The 19,002-nt window shown below is 39.6% G+C and overlaps 5 protein-coding genes across 5 annotated transcripts; 3 read left to right on the top strand and 2 right to left on the bottom strand.

The window, feature by feature from the left end:
* The first annotated feature begins 548 nt into the window (after positions 1 to 548).
* On the top strand, positions 549 to 2,159 carry LOC130498658 (proteasome subunit beta type-2-A-like). The gene is made up of 3 exons (XM_056992202.1): positions 549 to 829; positions 922 to 1,045; positions 1,694 to 2,159. The coding sequence occupies exons 1-3, from the start codon at positions 672 to 674 to the stop codon at positions 2,024 to 2,026; spliced, it is 615 nt and encodes a 204-aa protein (XP_056848182.1). The 5' UTR covers positions 549 to 671; the 3' UTR covers positions 2,027 to 2,159.
* LOC108838402 (non-specific lipid transfer protein GPI-anchored 25-like) lies at positions 2,093 to 3,158 on the bottom strand. The gene is made up of 3 exons (XM_056992201.1): positions 2,615 to 3,158; positions 2,473 to 2,529; positions 2,093 to 2,396 (listed from the first exon to the last, which is right to left on the bottom strand). Exons 1-3 carry the CDS (start codon positions 2,988 to 2,990, stop codon positions 2,188 to 2,190), a joined length of 642 nt encoding a protein of 213 aa, XP_056848181.1. The 5' UTR covers positions 2,991 to 3,158; the 3' UTR covers positions 2,093 to 2,187.
* A 3,044-nt stretch (positions 3,159 to 6,202) lies between these two features.
* Positions 6,203 to 6,782, top strand: LOC108820083 (non-specific lipid transfer protein GPI-anchored 26-like). The gene is made up of 3 exons (XM_056992875.1): positions 6,203 to 6,419; positions 6,521 to 6,553; positions 6,679 to 6,782. Exons 1-3 carry the CDS (start codon positions 6,203 to 6,205, stop codon positions 6,780 to 6,782), a joined length of 354 nt encoding a protein of 117 aa, XP_056848855.1.
* A 7,511-nt stretch (positions 6,783 to 14,293) lies between these two features.
* Positions 14,294 to 15,022, top strand: LOC108819588 (uncharacterized). Its single transcript, XM_018592646.2, has one exon. It carries the CDS (start codon positions 14,595 to 14,597, stop codon positions 14,892 to 14,894), a length of 300 nt encoding a protein of 99 aa, XP_018448148.1. The 5' UTR covers positions 14,294 to 14,594; the 3' UTR covers positions 14,895 to 15,022.
* An 836-nt stretch (positions 15,023 to 15,858) lies between these two features.
* On the bottom strand, positions 15,859 to 18,301 carry LOC108820082 (cysteine synthase). The gene is made up of 11 exons (XM_056993276.1): positions 18,201 to 18,301; positions 17,894 to 17,947; positions 17,686 to 17,795; positions 17,547 to 17,604; positions 17,189 to 17,452; positions 16,975 to 17,112; positions 16,855 to 16,906; positions 16,681 to 16,760; positions 16,523 to 16,582; positions 16,299 to 16,379; positions 15,859 to 16,191 (listed from the first exon to the last, which is right to left on the bottom strand). The coding sequence occupies exons 2-11, from the start codon at positions 17,924 to 17,926 to the stop codon at positions 16,099 to 16,101; spliced, it is 969 nt and encodes a 322-aa protein (XP_056849256.1). The 5' UTR covers positions 17,927 to 17,947; positions 18,201 to 18,301; the 3' UTR covers positions 15,859 to 16,098.
* Between the last annotated feature and the right edge of the window lie 701 nt (positions 18,302 to 19,002).

The raw sequence follows: 19,002 nt of genomic DNA, 5'->3' as shown, positions 1-19,002 counted from the left end.
TGTAAAAAAGTGAGGCTCATAAAATAAAAAACAAACCTTTCACTTTTTCCGATCTGTTTTTAATCTATTTTAAAATTCAAAACCCAAACCAAAAAAAAAAACTATATCGCCGTTTTCTTTTTAGAAGGACAAAATAATATACAACCATCGCCTGTGTAGAACAATGTGAATTATGGTGATATTAAAAATCAGAAAGTGACTCATTTAGTAAATCTCTCTTCAAGCAAACATTAAACAGCAACTAGGAAATTAGAAAACACCTTCTATCTTCTTAACCAAGTTTCCGGTTTAATTCGGTTGTTCGGATCGAATCATTTGGTTTGCATCAGCTAACTCAGGTCCCAAGTGAAAAAAGCGAGAGTACGCTTGGAGAGACTAATGTTTATTTACAAGTAAACCCCTGAACATTTGCTAAACTCTCACTTACGTCCTCAAACTTCAGAACAATTAGATATTCCAAAACTATCTTTTAGGTCCCTATTTGTAACCTAATATGTCAAAGGTACCCCTAACTACTGTATATTGTAGAATCACCCCCATCAACCCGTCTTGTTCCTCAAGTCAGCTTTGATCTTTATATCCCCAGTGACCGGAGGAATAAGACAACCGGATCGAAATTGGGAGAAAGAAGATCTAAGTAACTGAAGAAATCTTGGCGAAGAGATCTGAAGATGGAGTGCGTGTTCGGTCTCGTTGGTAATGGATTCGCCATCGTGGCGGCGGATACATCGGCAGTTCACAGCATACTTGTCCACAAGAACAACGAGGACAAGATCATGGTCCTTGACTCACACAAGCTCATCGCCGCAAGCGGAGAGCCTGGTGACCGGTAAGTCCTCCTCCTCCTCCTCCGCCCCTCCTTGATAAGCTCGGGCTTATCGATTACGTACATGGGTTTGATTTTGGAAAATTCTTTTGTAGGGTTCAGTTTACGGAGTATGTACAGAAGAATGTGTCACTGTATCAGTTCCGAAACGGGATCCCTTTGACTACAGCCGCTGCTGCCAACTTCACTCGTGGAGAGCTCGCCACTGCTTTGAGAAAGGTGACTTCTTTTCCAACTTTGACTGATGGGTTTAGGGGACATTTTGGTTTCTTTTGGATTACTTTATGAGACAGGAATGATAGCAGATATTAAATTGTTGGAGGGGTTTTCCTTTACTCTTTTGATACAATTGAGTCCAACTTGTGTGTTATTGTGGTATTGGATTGAAATTGTTTTGATAGGTAATGTTCTTGTTTATATGATTAAGACATTGGTTACAGAACTCTTACCCTTCAGGGTTGATTGAAGTAACAAAGCTCAGGATCCTTATGTCAAAGCCTGATAAGTAACTGATCCTGGCATTTGATAAGAATGTACAAAGACTAGGGAAGTTTTGTGTTCATGACTAGGAAGTTTGTTTACTACGATTTTGTGACTTTGATTATGAAGTTTAGATACTCATATTTGATCTTTTTTCAACTTTTAGACATTTTGAGGGGTATTAGATACTTTGATAAACTCATGTATGTAGCCTTTGCTTAAGATTGCTAATGGAAACTGAAAATGGCAATAGTAGAAACTGTATTAGTTTTCCACAGTTGTTCTTCTGATTTACCTCTTGTTTCTTTTGGTTGTTTATGAATGGCCTTACGCACTTGATCATCTTGAAATATCTCATTGCTTTTTTAAATTTCTGTTTGATTCCAGAACCCGTACTCAGTAAACATCCTGATGGCTGGCTACGACAAAGAAGCAGGCGCATCTCTATACTACATTGACTACATTGCAACTCTCCACAAGGTTGACAAGGGAGCATTCGGTTACGGCTCGTACTTCTCTCTCTCCACAATGGACAGACACTACCGCAGCGACATGTCTGTTGAAGAAGCCATTGAACTGGTCGACAAATGCATACTCGAGATCAGGTCAAGGCTGGTGATTGCACCACCCAACTTTGTGATCAAGATCGTCGACAAGGATGGAGCTCGTGTGCACGCTTGGCGTCAGTCTGTGCAAGATGTCACCACTGCTTCTGTCTAACTCTGTTATGTTAAATTTGCTTTTTTTGTCGAAACTTTAAAAGCTTCATGGAAAATTAGTTCCCAGATATGATATTATATGACATTGTTGAAATTTGAAACGAAAACATGTTTATTATGCTATGCTTTTTGTATATGGAAGGAAAGTGATAACAAATTGCTTCAGATACGAGTAAGGATAAAAGTTGCCAAAGTCATGATGATGATGGTTGTCGTGAGAAGCAACAGGTTGCTGATCATTCGAGAGCCGTTTATGATAGCTTGTGGTGAGACGGTATCTAGATCAGGTGAGAATTGATCGGAGCTTGGTGAAATCTTAGCGGTTTGCGGTGGTAAGCCGAGAGATTGAGGAGAGGCAGAGTCTCGATCACCTGCAGAGATACTCAGTCTCGATCAGCTCAACCAAAAAAAAAAAAAAATCCATCAAAATCGATATCGTTTCTTTACCGTAGTCAAAGGGAGACGTGAACTGGATACTCTGAAGCGGCGGAAGCTCAGGCGACACTGCAACACGCAAGAATCAAGATCCCTAAAACTACACATTTCAACAATCGATTCAATTTTGGATTTTGAAGAATCGAAACTAAACCTGACGGAGAGCAAAGAGACTCGAAAGATTCGTCGGAGCTATTGAACTCGGCGCAGATCTGAGAAAGAGAAAGCAATCTAGATCGATCCAAGGGGAATCCGAGGGTCATCGGCTGGCGGAGAAGATAGCAGAGGCACTTTCCGGCGGTGGAACGAACAGACGTGGAGAAAACGGTGCAGCAGAGAGGATCCGGCGTATCTGAGATGTTGTTTGGCGGAGCCGAGACGTAAGAGATGCACGGAGAGAACATAACCAGCTCCTCCGAGCAAGTCGGAGCCGGTGGAGAAGAGGACGGTGCGTGCGTCTCGGCTTCGGCGGCGGAGGAAGAGAAGGTGATGGCGAGCATGAGGATGAATACGATGGCGGCGGCGGCCATTGACGTTGTTTTCAGAGAGCTCCTTCCTGGTTTCAGTTACAGAGAGAGAGATTACGAAAGTGACGACGAGTGAGTGAGACTCGCGTAACGATATGGTGGCGGGAAATAACAAGGTCTTGATAGTTTCTTGTATTTACGAATTTGCCCCTAGAGCTCGACTTTACCGGGACGGAGCAGTTTTGCTTTGTTGAAAGGCGCTGAGTTGGCTGTGATCTGCTATTTAGATGCGTACACGTGTGAAGATTAACCTAATTTGGGCTTTACATGAAATATCAAAGCCCATAATTTATCTAATTGAATACGCTCGGATCAGTATAGACTGGCTGGCGGAGGCAGGATAATTAATCATAGGGGTCAAAAATGTTACTCCTTCCGTTTCACTTTATTTATCGTTATAGACTTCGGCACACAGATTAGTAAAACATTTAATTTTATATATTTACTAGATAAAAACATCATTACCAATACACCTAGTAAGATTTCAACCAATAGAAAAATAGATTAAACTAAAAGTCAATAAATTTTAATTTGCATTGAAATCATAAAATGACACTTATTATGAAACGAAAATTTTGCTCCAAAAACGACACCTAATTCGATATGAATGGAGTATTTGATTGCAGTCATTTTTAAAATATGGTAAAACTTAAAAATATATTTTTCAAATATCATGTGGGTCAATTGACCCCCTTCCTAATAAGCTGCCTCCGCTGATTAGTATGTATTGCAATATGAGCATGAAGGTGCTATCATAAATTCATAATTCATAAGCTAGGCATTTTCCAAATTGGTCGGATCCCTAAATACATTTGTAAGACAAGTCATATAACACAACCGTTTGGAAGAATTACATAATTTCTCCCCCTCCCTAGCGACTATAACACCGCCATCTGTCTCTCGTGGTTGTATCTTTATATGGTGTAATGAGATGAATACGTGGATGAACCGGGGCTTCTAGCTCAGTTGGTAAAGGGTTCACAGCTGTGAATTCCGCCACCTAGATTTGAATCCCGGCCACTGGGGAATTAACATTTCGGCATCGCCAGGAACAGAGGACCGACATGTGGTAACACGTGACTAGTCTGGACCATTTCGGTGAGGCCAGGATACCTCTATATAATTCAAAAAAAAAAAAGATGAATACATGGATGATTGGTTGTTGATCATATAACTATAAAATTTTTGTTGTAGAATTTAGAATGTTAGATTTTTTATGTACTTATAACAAATGTATCTATAAGAAATTAAGAATTAAATGTAAACTGATTTCTTTATATTTTTTAAAGTAAAATCTTTATTTTTCTATTATATCTTTAAGAACAAAATAAAAAAATGATTGCTAATTATTATGGTGGTAGTTAAAAGAAAAGTTAAAGAAGTTCTCTTCCAAAGCAATTTGAGAGTAACTAAAACATTCTCCTCTCGTCTCTTGGTGTGTGAAATCGTATGGTTTAAAGAACTTGTGCCTTTTTCTTATAAGAACTTGTGACTTGTTTACCTTTTATAACTTGGTTGCCTATGAAGAGAAAGTTATCAACAAGGAACATGCTTAGAAATTGGGGTTTAAATTTGACAGCACGTGTGTTCTCTACTCTACCGCAATATAGACACTTGATCATCTCTTGTTCCAATATGCGTACTTAATGGTAGTTTGGCAGGCACTAATTTCTAAAATATGGCAAATTTCTCCTCTAAGACTCACAGTTGCAGGCCTCATGGATCCTACAGCCACGGCCTACGAGTCAAGCTCAAGCAACCATCATAGCCAAACTCATACTGCAGTCAGCCAATACATGTTACGGAAGTAAGGAAACGCTTGCATCTTCACGTCAGTTTTGACAAAGAAAATAGGGAAAATTCCATAAAAATACCCCAACTAAATTTTGTTAAGCTTTTTAATACCCAAACTTTTTTACTACCCAGTTTAATATTCCAACTAATTATTTTGTTCATTTTAATACCCAGAATGTTAAACATGTACCCACTTTAATACCCAAACTTTATTTATTTTAATAAAAGTTCTAATAAGTTTCAAACAAAAATTTTAAATATTTTATAAAATTTACAAAAAAATCAAAAAATTCTATTTTTTTTTTGGTGTTTGAGAAATAAAAGTAACTAAATAGTGTAAAATATTAAATTTTGTAATAAAATTTCTAATTTTTAATTACTGTATTTAGTTTGTTTTCTGAAATAAAAAAAACGAAATTTATTTTTATCATTAAAATTAACTTATTTTTAAAAAACTAATTTTCCATGGTTTATCTACCTTCTTTCCTAAATCTTAAAAAAAAATTAGAATTTTTTGAGTTTTTTTGTAAATTTTAAATATTTTTTAAAAAATTTGTTTGAAACTTATTAGAAATTTTATTAAAATAAATAAAGTTTGGGTATTAAAGTGGGTAAATGTTTAAAAGTTTGGGTATTAAAATGAGAAAAATAATTAGTTGGGGTATTAAACTGGGCAGTGAAAAAGTTTGGGTATTAAAAAGCTTAACGAAATTTAGTTGGGGTATTTTTATGGAATTTTCCCAAGAAAATAACCTTTTTCTTTCTTTGGACGGCAACTAAGACAGTAACTAAAGTTACCTTCATCTTGCATTCTACAACACAAGCAAAGCTACTAGTTTAAGTTAAAATAGCTATATCTGACATGTCATATGTACAATGGCACATATATGTAGACATTAACATACAACATATTCAATTATTCAAAGTTTATACATATATCTAAGAAAGAAAACATTTTCTCTACAATTATTTATTTCATTTAAAAAGTCGACAATGATTTGTCAATCAGGTCAAACAAAAAATTATCTAATCAGAAAGGTAGGTCAACAAGTAGCCAGTCACTAAAAATGTAATAAGATTCTTTCACAGAAGTGTCGGTTAATTGTTAATCACAACGCAACTTCACCAAAAAGGTATTGCAAAAGTTGGTCATCCAGATCAAGCCTCCTCCTTATTTTCGTCTTATTCTACGGTCATCACTTCTTTATTTATTTTAGTTGCTCTCAAAACGCTCCAACACAAACCATTAAACTAAGCAACTAATAAACAATTAAACAAATTCTTTAAGAGATTCAGAACACCACAAGAAAAACATGAAACATGGAATGTGTTCACTGCTGCTGCTTACAGTTTCAGTGGCAGTGATATGGTCCACAACGACGGTTTCTGCTCAATCTGACTGCACAAATGTTCTTATAAGCATGGCGCTGTGTCTTGGCTACATCACTGGGAACTCTACTACTCCTTCCCAGCAGTGTTGCAATCAGTTGGCTAATGCTGTCAGGTCGTCTCCTGAGTGTTTGTGTGAGGTTCCCAAAGGTGGAGGTCCCCAGCTTGGGATCAATGTTAGTCAAACACAAGCTCTTGCTTTGCCTAAAGCTTGTAATGTTGAAACTCCTCCTGCAAGTAGCTGCAATGGTAAGAATAGACTCTATTTTGGGGGAATCACTTTCTATTAGATTCATATTGTTGATGTCTCTAACGCATTATGAGTTTGTTATTTTCATGTGGTCCTTCAGTTAATTCGCATGCAGGATTATCAAACATTTCAGGTAAAGGGCCAACTTGATATAAAATAAATAAATAAATAACCAGTATTGATAATCTTTTATGGAACCGAATCATATATATTTTTGACACTATAAATGAACATAACATGGAAATGGATCAAAAACAGGTTCAAGAGTTGGGTCGTCGTCTGATGGGAATTCTATCAAGCTCTCATTCCCTCTTCTCGCCATCCTATCCACAGCTTCCTACATTATATGCTCAAAATACTGACCTTTTTCGTTAGAAACCACAAAGCTTTTGGCCTCTTTGATAGGCATATTCTTTACTAGTCTCTATTGAATATGAAGTGTAGTGTGGTGTTGTGTTATGTATTTTGTGCTTTATAAAGCCCTACTTTCTGAGTGATATCGACAAATAGTGTGTTGTATCTACGGCCCTTAGGCAATAAACATTACTTTCTAGGACATGACTTGAAATGAATAACATTAGACAAACATAGATATCATAAGCAACCTATAAATTTTGGGTTTAGATCCGGGCGCAGATCGATAAAATGCCCAGCTAAAATGATGACCTAGGAGATTGTGCGCTTTGGAGTAACCTCCCAGTCATCTAAAAAACCGCTTGATCTCTTGAACCTATTACTTAGCAACACATATATTTTAGGTTATCAAATCTCATAGTACCTTACTTAGTTTAATTTAGGCGAACCTTGTAACACAAACTTAACTTTTGAACTTTTATTGCCAGTTCTAGAGATTTGTAAGGCTCATCCTACATTAGAAGAACAGTATGGGCAGGTAAGGGCGTACGTAAGGTCACCCTTCTAATTGCCCCGTACGTGACACTATATATTGTAGCATGATATTCGTTAAGAACTACTTGAGACAAATATAGAACAAGCCTATAGAAGCCAGTTTTATCTAGTAGACTGCTTTGTTCTGAGTCAGGAAAGATTTCACGCTTAAGAATTCAAACATATATACACACCAGACGCTCGAGGATTCATTTGTGGACCATGACAATACTTAAGTTTGTGATTTATTGGTGTTAAAAAAAGGAAAATACTCAAGTTTTACAAAAATGAATTATATTCGAAAACCTTACCCTGCAGATTAAAAAATATCCTGAAATTTCAGCAAAATATCGTTCTTTTCAAAAAAAAAAAAGATTAAAAAATATCCCATCACAAATTAAATAACATAAAAATAGTTAGTGATGATGATTGATAAACTTTAGTGCTATAAACAGAAATGTATGATGTGGAATGTAATAGACAGACATTTCTATTTATGTTTGAAATCTGGAAGAGAAAGCAAAAATGGTAACGGAAATTAACTAACACCTGCTTTTTTCTTTTAATCAAAGCTTATCCGCCTTAAAAATTCCCATATTAAACAGATACCGACAGAACTTGTGCCAAAACAAAAACTAATTAATTCTCGCACATGCGACGTGCCAAACATTTGCAGAATGGTGATCAACCTATTCTGCAAAATCTAAAATGTGTAATATGTAATCATCGATGATTAATCCGGAGCTGCTATCTCTATACTGGTAAATTTCTTTTGTCCTCGGGGTGGAAGTGCCAGATTTAACCACGGCTGGCTTAATAGGAGGGCGGTCAGTGTCATCACTCCAGGACCTGTTCCAAATTCAGTAGACTTGGATAGCATTACGTCATAATATCACAAATTTTTCTAGCTAGATTATCAAAGAAACATATCTGTTCGATGCTCCAAAAATAAGCTCAAAGAAAATAATTTGTTTCTTTCTCAATGTTAAAAAAGTAATTTACTATAGGATCTTAAATACTCCCTCCGTTTTATATTAAGTGTCGTTGTAGAGATTTTTTTTCGTTGCAAAATAAATATCGTTTTCATATTTCAATGCAGAATTTATTAATTTTATTCTGCATTTTATTTTTCTATTGGTCGAAATACATGGGTAATGATGTTTTTGTATGAAAAATATGCAAAATTTAATGATTTCTTAATCCGTGTGCACAACTCTAAAATGACACTTATTCAGATTTAGAGGGAGTAAAGTTTAGCCTAAGGGTCCTCGTCTTATTAAACCGGCTCTGGATTCGAATCTCATCAGCTGTGATCATGATCATGTACAACCAGTAAGCTGGTCTAACTTCTGAGAACCTCGCATCCCTGGCCTAACCATACAGCAGGTTACTGGGCCAGTTAATAATTCATGTTAAAAGGCCACACTCGTACATCTTTCCAAGGCTATTGATTTGAGCTTTTGGCTTTCTCAGGTCGCCAATGCACTGCATACTCTTTGCCGTGTGGGATTCGAACTACATAATGGTTTAGAACAACATAACGGTTGGAGATGAATTACATCTCTCAAACATGCCCATCAAATCAATAAATCTCAACCCAATCGGATGAAGTCGGTTAGAGCTTACGCCGACTTAAGAGCAGAAATAGCAAATCTACCGAATATATAAAGGGAAGGATGTAGATAGAAAGGAGATATTCACTAACACTCAGGATTTTGAGCACTAGAGATATATATAGGATTTACATAATCACACTTGTTCTTACTAAATTACTCATTTCAGATCAAACACGCTAAATCTCTTTGTAATCACCTCGCGATCTTTCAATAAGTGACAACCCACATCAAAAATCATGTTTAATTACTATACCGACTTCAGATTAAACAACAACCACATTAGTAGAGGAACTTAGAACTTCATCATCACTAGACCAAAATCCACCAAGTAAGAATACCTAACTTTTATTTGTATGTTTTGAATATTAGTTGATATGCGAAACAAATAATTGAAGAGTGGAGCCCTGACTCCGACCACATTTGTCTCCATTTCCACAAATCAAAATCTCACGTCCCTTCGAACATGGAGCCAACTATTACAACTATTTGACCAGCCTAATCGTATTTCTATCAAATCATCATTTATTTTTGCAAAACATTGGTACCCTGCAATAGTTATTTATACTTCCACGTGGAATAAAACACCCAAAACATACATGCCAAATGTCACAACCTACAAGTTCTTTGGTCCATTTCAGATATAGAGTTGTAAAGATATATTATTCATGTACAGAGGCTGTGTAATATATACAGAGGAAGAGCGTAGGGTTCCCTAGCTATAGTAATTACATAGAATCAATTATATAATTGACATATACAAAATATGGTAATAACGATATTCCCTGACATCTCCCCTCAAGATGGAGGGTTCTGGGAGACTCCAATCTTGGAAGAAAGCGTGGAGAATGGAGCACGAGATAGAGGCTTGGTGAGAGCATCTGCTAGTTGATCCTTGCTCGAGACATGGGAGACGCGGAGTTGTCCTGCTGCGACTTGGTTGCGTATGAAGTGGTAGTCGAGAGCTAGGTGTTTCATCCTGGAGTGGAACACAGGGTTGGCACAGAGGTAGGTGGCACCTACATTGTCGCAATAGATGACTGGTACAGAAGAGATATGAATGCCGAGTTCACCAACAAGAGAGCATAGCCACCGTATTTCTGCAGAGGTGTTGGCGACTGCTCGATACTCAGCTTCGGTTGATGATCGCGCCACTCCTTGTTGTTTTCTTGAGGACCAAGAGATCAGGTTTTTACCCAGGTAGACGATGTAAGCTTAGGTTGAGACATAGTCATCTTGGTCTCCTGCCCAGTCGGCATCCGAGAAAGCGTGAAGCTCGTCGGTGTTGCATCTGTGAAAGAAAATTCTGTGATAGGAGGTGCTTGCTAAGTAGCGGAGAAGTCTTTTCACAGCTTGCCAGTGCTCGTCAGTCGGTCTGTGCATGTATTGAGACAGACGATTCACAGCGTAAGAGATATCGGGACGTGTAAAGGCCAAGTATTGGAGACTGCCGACTGTGGCTCTGTAATCCTTAGCATCAGAGAGTGGTGCGCCTGAGTTGATCGAAAGTTTTGGTGATGTTGCCATCGGAGTAGTTACCGGTTTTGCATCATGCATATTACACTTCCGAAGCAGGTCAAGGATGTAACGATGTTGTGTGAGATGTAGACCCTTCGATGTGCGATGAACTTCCTAGGCCCAGAAAATAATGAATATCTTCAGGGTCCTTAATGGAGAACCTGCTGGCGAAAGCATCTAGTGTTTGTTGCAGAAGCTTGTGGTTGTTGCCGGTGACAATAATATCGTCAACGTAAACAAGCACATATATGAGAGTGGATCCATGCTTGAGGATGAAGAGCGACACATCAGCTAGCGAGTTAACAAACCCGAGAGAGACAAGATAATTGCGGAGCTCTTGGTACCAGGCTCTGGGTGCTTGTTTTAGGCCATAGAGAGGTTTGTGGAGGCGACATACGTAGTCCGGATGATTGACATCGACAAAACCTTCTGGTTGTGTGATGAAGACCTCTTCAGTTAGAGTCCCCTGGAGAAAGGCATTATTTACGCCAAGCTGTTTGATCGGCCAGTCCCTTTTAACTGCCACATCAAGAATCAGGCATATGGTGGACAACTTGATGACTGGACTGAACGTCTTGGAATAGTCTACTCCTTTACGTTGGGTGTAGCCCTTTGCGACGAGCCTGGATTTGGGCCTGAGAACAGAACCATCAGCAGCATATTTGTATTTGTGAATCCATTTGGTACCTACAACGTTTTGATGAGGGGAAGGGGGCTCAAGAGACCATGTTCCATGTCGTATTTGAGCATTGAACTCTTCAGACATGGAGTTTCGCCAGACCTCATCAGCTAGTGCGTGTATCACTGTCCTCGGTTCGATTGGGGAGGTAGTAGCGGAGAGCCCATAGCGAGTGTTAGGCTTCCTGATACCTTGCTTAGCACGAGTCCGCATAGGATGATTGTTAGGTGCCGGTTGTGGAGGAAGTGGTTGTTGCTGTGGCGCAGGTTCCGGTTCTGTTGCAGCAGTGTTGGTCTCAGTATCACCATCTGTTGAGGTTGACGATGATGATGAGACTTGTTGACTCTATTCTGGAACCAGATTTTGATCAGCCTTTGTTTGTGGTGGTTGTTGCTCCTCTTCTGACGTTTCTGTCGTGGAAGTAGGTGGTGATGGATCCGAGCCTAGGGGCGTCGTGGAAGTCTCTACGAGTGGCGGTGCTGTTGTTGGTATGAGAGTTACATTTGGCGTCCAAGGCTGAGTTTGAGCTGAGGGAGATGGCTTTAGGGTGGTAAGAAGAGTGTAAGGGAACTGGTTTTCATCAAATCGAACATGTCGTGAGACATAGATACGACCTAAGATGGGTTCAAGACAGATATAAGCGCTTTGTGTGAGGGAATAACCTAGGAAAATACAAGGGCTAGATCGGGTGTCAAGCTTTGTGTTTCGGTAAGGTCTGAGCCAGGGAAAACATAAGCAGCCAAATATTTTGAGCTTGTTGTAGTTTGGTTCTTTCGAGAAGAGTTTGGTGTAAGGAGAGGAGAGGTTTAGGATTGGAGTAGGGAGACGGTTGATGAGATATACGACAGTGGAGAAGGCGTAGGACCAGTAAGTGTTTGGTAGGTTTGCGTGGTGAAGGAGGGAGAGGCCGGTTTCTACTATGTGTCTGTGACGACGCTCAGCGAGACCGTTATGTTCAGGGGTGTGGGGAGGAGAGGTGAGATGGGTAACGCCTGAGGTAGCAAGAAAGTCACGAAGAGCAATGAACTCTCCGCCATTATCAGAGAAGAGGGTGACTATCCGAGTTTTGAATTTGTTTTCGGTGAGGGCTTTGAATCTTATAAAAGTTTCTTTAACATCAGATTTGAGTTTGAGAGGGTAGAACCAGGTGTATCTGGTGAAGTGATCGACAATGATTAAGTAATATTTGAAATTGTCGATTGAGGGGATAGGAGATATCCAGAGATCAGTGAAGAGATATTGGAGAGGTTGTGAAGAAGAGATTGAGGTTTGAGCAAAAGAAAGTTTATGACTTTTATTGGAATAACAATCAATGCAAGACAAGGGTTTAGATAAAGAATCAGACAACGGTAAAGAAAATTTGGATAAAATGGTTTTGAGGATAGGTAGGGAGGGGTGACCCAGCCTTGAGTGCCAACTGGTAACCGGAAGCCTTCACTGTAGGAGTAGCGAAATAAGCAGCGACTAAAGTGTTTGTTGGCCACTCATAGAGATCTTCCCTAGTACGACCTTGGAGTAACGGGACCCCCGAGCTGAGATCCTTCACCTGAAAAGAAGCCGGGAAAAATTCGACAGAAACCTGATTAGTATTGCAAAGTCTGTATACAGATACTAGATTCTTATGGATATCAGGTACGTATAAGACATTTTTGAGAGATAGAGGTTTAGAGGAAGAGGGAAGCGAAGTTGAACCCGTGTTGGTGATTGGAAGAGTAGACCCGTCACCAATGATGACTTCTTCGCCACCATGATATGGCTGGTGCAGTGCAAGGTTTGCGAGATCAGAGGTGATGTGGTGGGTAGCACCGGAGTCAAGGATCCAAGGAGCTGTGGCGACATTAGCTCTGGGGTTCCAGTTACCGGTTGGGGTTTGTGGCGTTGGTAGGAGACCTTGGTGTGGAGACGATGTCATATGAAGTTGAGGGCATCGTCGTGCCGAGTGACCTTGTGTGTTACACAATTGGCATCTACCAAGATAGGGACGAGGGCCACGGTTTTGATCGGTGTTGCGGTTGTGATTCCACGTCTGGTTTGGCCTCTGTTTCCTCGAGGAGGGTATGCCTTGTTGCGGTTTTGATCAGCATTGCGACTGTTGGAGTAGTTCGCAGTGATGGGAAGAGAGGGAGCAGAGGCATTCTGAGTGGAGGTTTGTATCTTTGCCTCATGATTGATGAGTTTCTCGTGGAGCTCAGTGATGGAAGGAGGCGTGTCGCGACTCTCTGTTTGATCAACAATGGACTTATAGTCTTCAGGCAGACCTTGAAGTACGTAATCAATTTGATCCTCATGATCAATGATTTTCCCAAGTAGTGCAAGTTGATCAAAGCGTGCGGTTAAGCCTTGAACGTACTCGTCGACGGTGCGTGTTCCTTTGGACCAGGCTTTCAGATGATTGAGGAGTTGCTTGATATAGCCTCTGCTTGGTTTGGCGTAGGTGGATGACATCGTATCCCAGATCTCGGCCGCGGTGGTTGTTTTGGAGAGAATTGGTTGGATGGTGACAGTGATTGTGCCTAGTAAGGCACTGTAGAGAAGTTTGTCCTGTCGCTTCCAGAGAGTGTATGCCGGATTGACAGTGACTGCATCAGCAACAGTGAGTGTTGGGGAAGGTTTTGGTGCAGATGCATCAAGGTGAGAGGCAAGATCGTACCCATCGACAAGAGCATGAACCTGTCTGCTCCACATGAGATAGTTGGAGGAAGATAGTTTGGTGACATTAACCATGTTAATGTTGAGGAGAGAGGAGGATCCGATGGGCAGAACATCGGTAAGGGTGGCTACAGCTGGGTTTTGATTGCCGTTTTGAGCCATTGAAGTGATTTGAGAGAGAAGAGATGAGGAGTGTAACGAGAGATGAGGAGTGTAACGAGAGATGAGGAAGAAGATGGGAGGGTGGCGGGCTTAGATTAGGTTTAGAGAGCCTTGCTCTGATATCATATAGAGTTGTAAAGATATATATTATTCATGTACAGAGGCTGTATATATAGAGTTGTAAAGATATATTATTCATGTACAGAGGCTGTGTAATATATACAGAGGAAAAGCGTAGGGTTCCCTAGCTATAGTAATTACAAAGAATCAATCATATAATTGACATATACAGAATATGGTAATAACGATATTCCTTGACATCAGAAACCTTGAGGTCGAGGAACGATGAGGTGCTTTATTTGAAATTAGGCTATTACAAGTAATGTATTCAAGATGATAATGTTTCAATTTCAAGATGATGTAATTCAAAGGTGCAACAAAGCATTTGCTCTAAACTTTTCTAGAATATAATATTAATGTTCCCAAGTCTAGAGCCAACATATAAACCCCACCAATGCAAAAATGTATACTTTCACGTGTATATAACAGACAATTAGCTTTGTTGTTCCATTGTCAATCTCTCCTCAGTTAAATACTATTGTTCTAATATAAGTTAAAGAGCGGTTTTGACCAAAAGATTAGTTAATGATGGACGTTGAATCGGGATGTGCGAGTGTTGTGGCTTAACGGAAGATTGTACACAACACTACATTAGTAAAGTCAAAGCTAACTTCGCCGGGAAATGGCTTTGTGGACTTTGCTCCGAGGTGGTTAGCGATGAAGTCAGCCGAGATCGGAAGCTGATGACGGTGGAGGAAGCTCTTAACGCTCACTTGTCGTTCTGTGGCAAGTTTAAAGCTAACCCGGCAGAACTCGTCGCCGACGGCATGAGACAGATGCTACGCAGGAGGTCAGGTGAGTTGTTGCCGGCCAAGTCCAAGATATTGGGAAGATCTAAGTTCTAACACCACTTAGTTGTGTTACACATCTTGTTCTGTCGGTACTCTCTTCTCTTTTAGTGAGTGTTGGCTAATATGTATAATAAAATAAAAATGTAAATCAGTACACTCAAACAACTATCACTAGTTTACCTTTCTTTCAAATTAAAATAAAAATGTAAATCAGTAATCGGTAAGTACCCGTATGCTTTCTGCTGTTTCGTTCCCTCCATATACTGTGGATTGCAGCCTGGAAGGAAAGTCGAAGAAGACATGAATCAATGGCAGACCTGCGAGGCGACAACAGTGTTGTAACCGTGATGCTTCAGTCTGGACTTGGTCGAGGTAGAAGAGAGCCTGTGAGCTCTGTCCAAATCGTGTATGAATATGGACATGCGAAGAAGAGGTGGTCGCGGGACTCGTTTGGCTCACCACATAATCGACATGACTGATGCTCACTCCATACTTGAGTACGATCACCAGTCGAAAGTCTGTTGCGGAGGGCCAGCCATGCGATAAAAGAGTAGCGGGGAACAGCTTGTGAGAACCAGATCAGCTTGCTCCATTCCACTGTAATGCCTTCTCTTCTTACTTGATTCCAAGTGTTCTTCGACGAGAACCAACAGTTGTAGTCATTTCCCCATGACGCCATAGCAAACACTCACTGCCTGCCTCCTCTACCGGCGATGGTACTGAGTTGATACGAGTAATCATCTCCCGTAGGTGATTACTACGACATCACCTTAAGTTTCACCTACCAGACGAGGCTGGAGACGCAACCGTTGCATAGCGTTGGATGCCCATGACTTGAGTACCAGATGCTCCTGCAATTTCAATCAACTCGCCCATATACTTCTTTTTAAGCATTACCTTATCCTATAACCTTGCACTTAGCCTCAAACTCGGAAAGATCCTTCATTTGAAAATATGAGCTTGAAATAGACTACTTGGTTTAGTTCTGATGATCTGATCAATTATGAAAATATAGAAATCAAATCAAAGTAGACTCAAACTTATTGACAGCAATGTGTTCTTCAAAAGAGAAAAACAGAGAAAATTTAGATTGATTTTTATTCTCACACAAAAGAAAGATACAGAAACACAAAACACAAAGACGCACTGAAGCTGGAGATGAAGAGATTCTCTTCATGAGAAAACTGAACATCTCTCTTTTTTATTTTTTTGGCGTCTCAAATGAAAAGAAACAGAGAAATTTTCAGGTGAGACAAATTCAAGCCTCGAAGGTCATTGATTCTGCTTCTTTCCTTGTGGCATCGAATAGCACAGTGGACAGATACCTCTCCCCAAAACTTGGGAACACCGCCTGCAAAAAGTAACAACTCAGTTGAGTTCTTTTAACCTCGTAACACAACAAAGACTCAGTTTTTGATTGCTTCATGTTTCTTGTTTACATAAACCAAAATAACTTACCACGAAAAGCTTCCCGGCATTTTCTGGCCTCTTTGCAAGTTTGATTGCTGCGGCTGCTGCTGCACCAGATGATATTCCCACCTACAGTTTTTAGAAAATGAGGATATGCAGCAAAGCCGATAAACTTCAAGGTATCAACTTATCTTAAGCAAAAGATCAGGGAACTTAAAAAAAAAATTAAAAAAAATTTGTAACTCTTTTCGAACAAAATGTGAAGTACTTACAAGAAGCCCTTCTTTAAGAGCAAGAAGCCTTGCCATGTCGATGGATTCATCACTTGAAACCTGTAGAAATCATGACGTAGGGAAAGAAAGTGAGAATTGCAGCTCTCTTACATGATGCAATAATAATAGTATTAAAAAATTAGAGATGAAGTTCTTACTTGAACAACTTCATCTATAAGATCAACCTCCAACACACTTGGTATAAAACCAGCACCTATCCCTTGAATCTTGTGAGGGCCTTTGGTACATTTTTTCCAGCAAAGTGTTAGGTAACAAGGAACATGCATGAGAGTTACAGGTTAAAAAAAACGAAGAGGGAATAAGAAAACCACCTGGCTTCCCACCGGATAGAATAGCACTTTCAATTGGCTCCACACCATACAGCTGACACAAGAGAAGAAACAAAATAAGAAACCTTGCCAAGATTTAAACTTGGGAGATTTTGTTCTCACCTTAACGTTAGGGTTCTGTTCCTTGAGATACTTCCCTGCACCTGTTATGGTACCACCAGTACCAATCCCAGAAACAAATCCATCGATTTTACCACCAGTGCCTTTCCATATCTCAGGTCCAGTAGTCTCATAGTGGATCTACAGTGGAGAGTGGACAGCTTCAAAGTCTCAAAAAAAAAAAAACAGAATTCATCTAAAATAATAAAAGCATTACCTTTGGGTTGGCAGGGTTCTCAAACTGTTGGAGCATGTAACCGTTGGGTGTTTTGGCCAAAATCTCTTCAGCTTTGGCGATAGCGCCTTTCATGCCCTTAGCAGGGTCAGTTAAGATCAACTCAACACCAAAAGCTAAGAGAATGATCCTCCTCTCCACACTCATTGAAGCTGGCATTGTAATGATAAGCTTGTAGCCCTTGGCAGCCGCCGTGAAGGCTAACCCAACTCCTGTGTTTCCACTCGTTGGCTCAATCAGCACACTCTAAAAATAAAATAAAAAGAAAACTAAAAAAAAAGTCAAAAACATACAATGAACAAATGAAAAATATAGTGAAGTTTTTTGAAAGAATCAGGACCTCTCCTGGTTTAATCAGACCCTTTTTCTCTGCATCAGAAATCATGCTAAAACCAATCCTGCACAAATAAAAAAAAGGAACAAAGAGTTAACAAAATAATAAATTAAAAAAAAAAAAGAGAGAGAGCAGAGATCTGAACCTGTCTTTGACACTGGAACAAGGTTCCATCATCTCGAGCTTAGCGGCGACACGACCAACACATCCTTCAGCCACATTGTTCAGATAAACCAAAGGGGTGTTCCCAATCAACTGCCGAGGAGAGAGTCAAGTAGAATCAAATCATTACTTACATATGGAACAAAAGTCTCACTCTTTTTTTTTTGTAAATGAAAAGTTGAAGTGCTTACTTCGGTAACATCTTTAGCAATACGAGAAGCCATGATTCAAGCAAGCAAGTTTCACTGCTTATATTCACAGACAGAGAGAGAGACAACGTTAAAACCAAAGGGCCATAATAAAACATCTAAAACTTTACCAAAACATGAATCTCCAGATTTATCAACACAAAATCTAAAGACGAAACCACTAGATTTAGCATCGAAATCAGCTCAATACCATTAGCCCATCAAATCAGACTCGAAATTTACAGACAAATCATTTAAAAAGAAAAAGGGAAGAGGAAGAGGTCGAGGAAGAGGAAGAGGATGAGGATACCTCCTGAGTGAGAGAGAGAATGAACGTATGGAATAAAATCGTCAAATGATATGCTTTTATTGAACTTTCTCATAAAAGAAAGATTAGGTGCCACATGCTTTGGATATATTAAAACACGCGGTGGTTGTTTACCAAAATTCATTCTCGGATTATTATAATCTGATTCGGTTTAATCCTGTTTAGTAAGATTTTATCCATATCAGTCCGCTCTAATCCAGTTAGCCCGGTCCACACCGGTTTTATTCATTTTAACCGGTTAAATCCGGTCTAATACAGTTAAATCTGGTTGATGCGGTTTAATCTGGCGGTAGGATCCGGATGAATCTGGTTTAACCAGGTTTATTCAGGTTAAATGTGACTAAGCCAGGTCAAATACTGTTAAATCCGATTAAATTCAATTTAATATAGCTCAATCTGCTTAAATACGGTATAATCAAAAAATTTACAGTTAAATATTCTCTATTTTATCTCATTTAACCACAAAATCTCTTTTTCTTTTCATCTTTCTATAACTAATTACATTTTTCCTCTTCCTCAAACATCCACATTTTTTTCTATAATCCTAATATATCCAACTATTTCTTCTCATTCTCTTTCCAGAAAACCACACTTTCAACAATAAATTGTCAACCAAGTGGTCTTGGCCTAGTGGTAAAGGGGCTCCGGCTGGAGCTTCCGCCCTGGGTTCGATTCTACTTGGCCACCCGGAGCGCCTTAAGTGGTAAGAAAACGCGGATCTTGCGGGCCTCGTGGTGATTAGTCCTTGGGCCTAGAAAGCCTTTGGGATCACACCACGGTTATC

This window comes from Raphanus sativus, chromosome 8 (assembly GCF_000801105.2).
Source record: "Raphanus sativus cultivar WK10039 chromosome 8, ASM80110v3, whole genome shotgun sequence".
Taxonomy (NCBI): Eukaryota; Viridiplantae; Streptophyta; class Magnoliopsida; order Brassicales; family Brassicaceae; genus Raphanus; species Raphanus sativus.
Note: the sequence above shows the minus strand (reverse complement) of the source record. Positions and strands in the feature narration are given on the sequence as shown.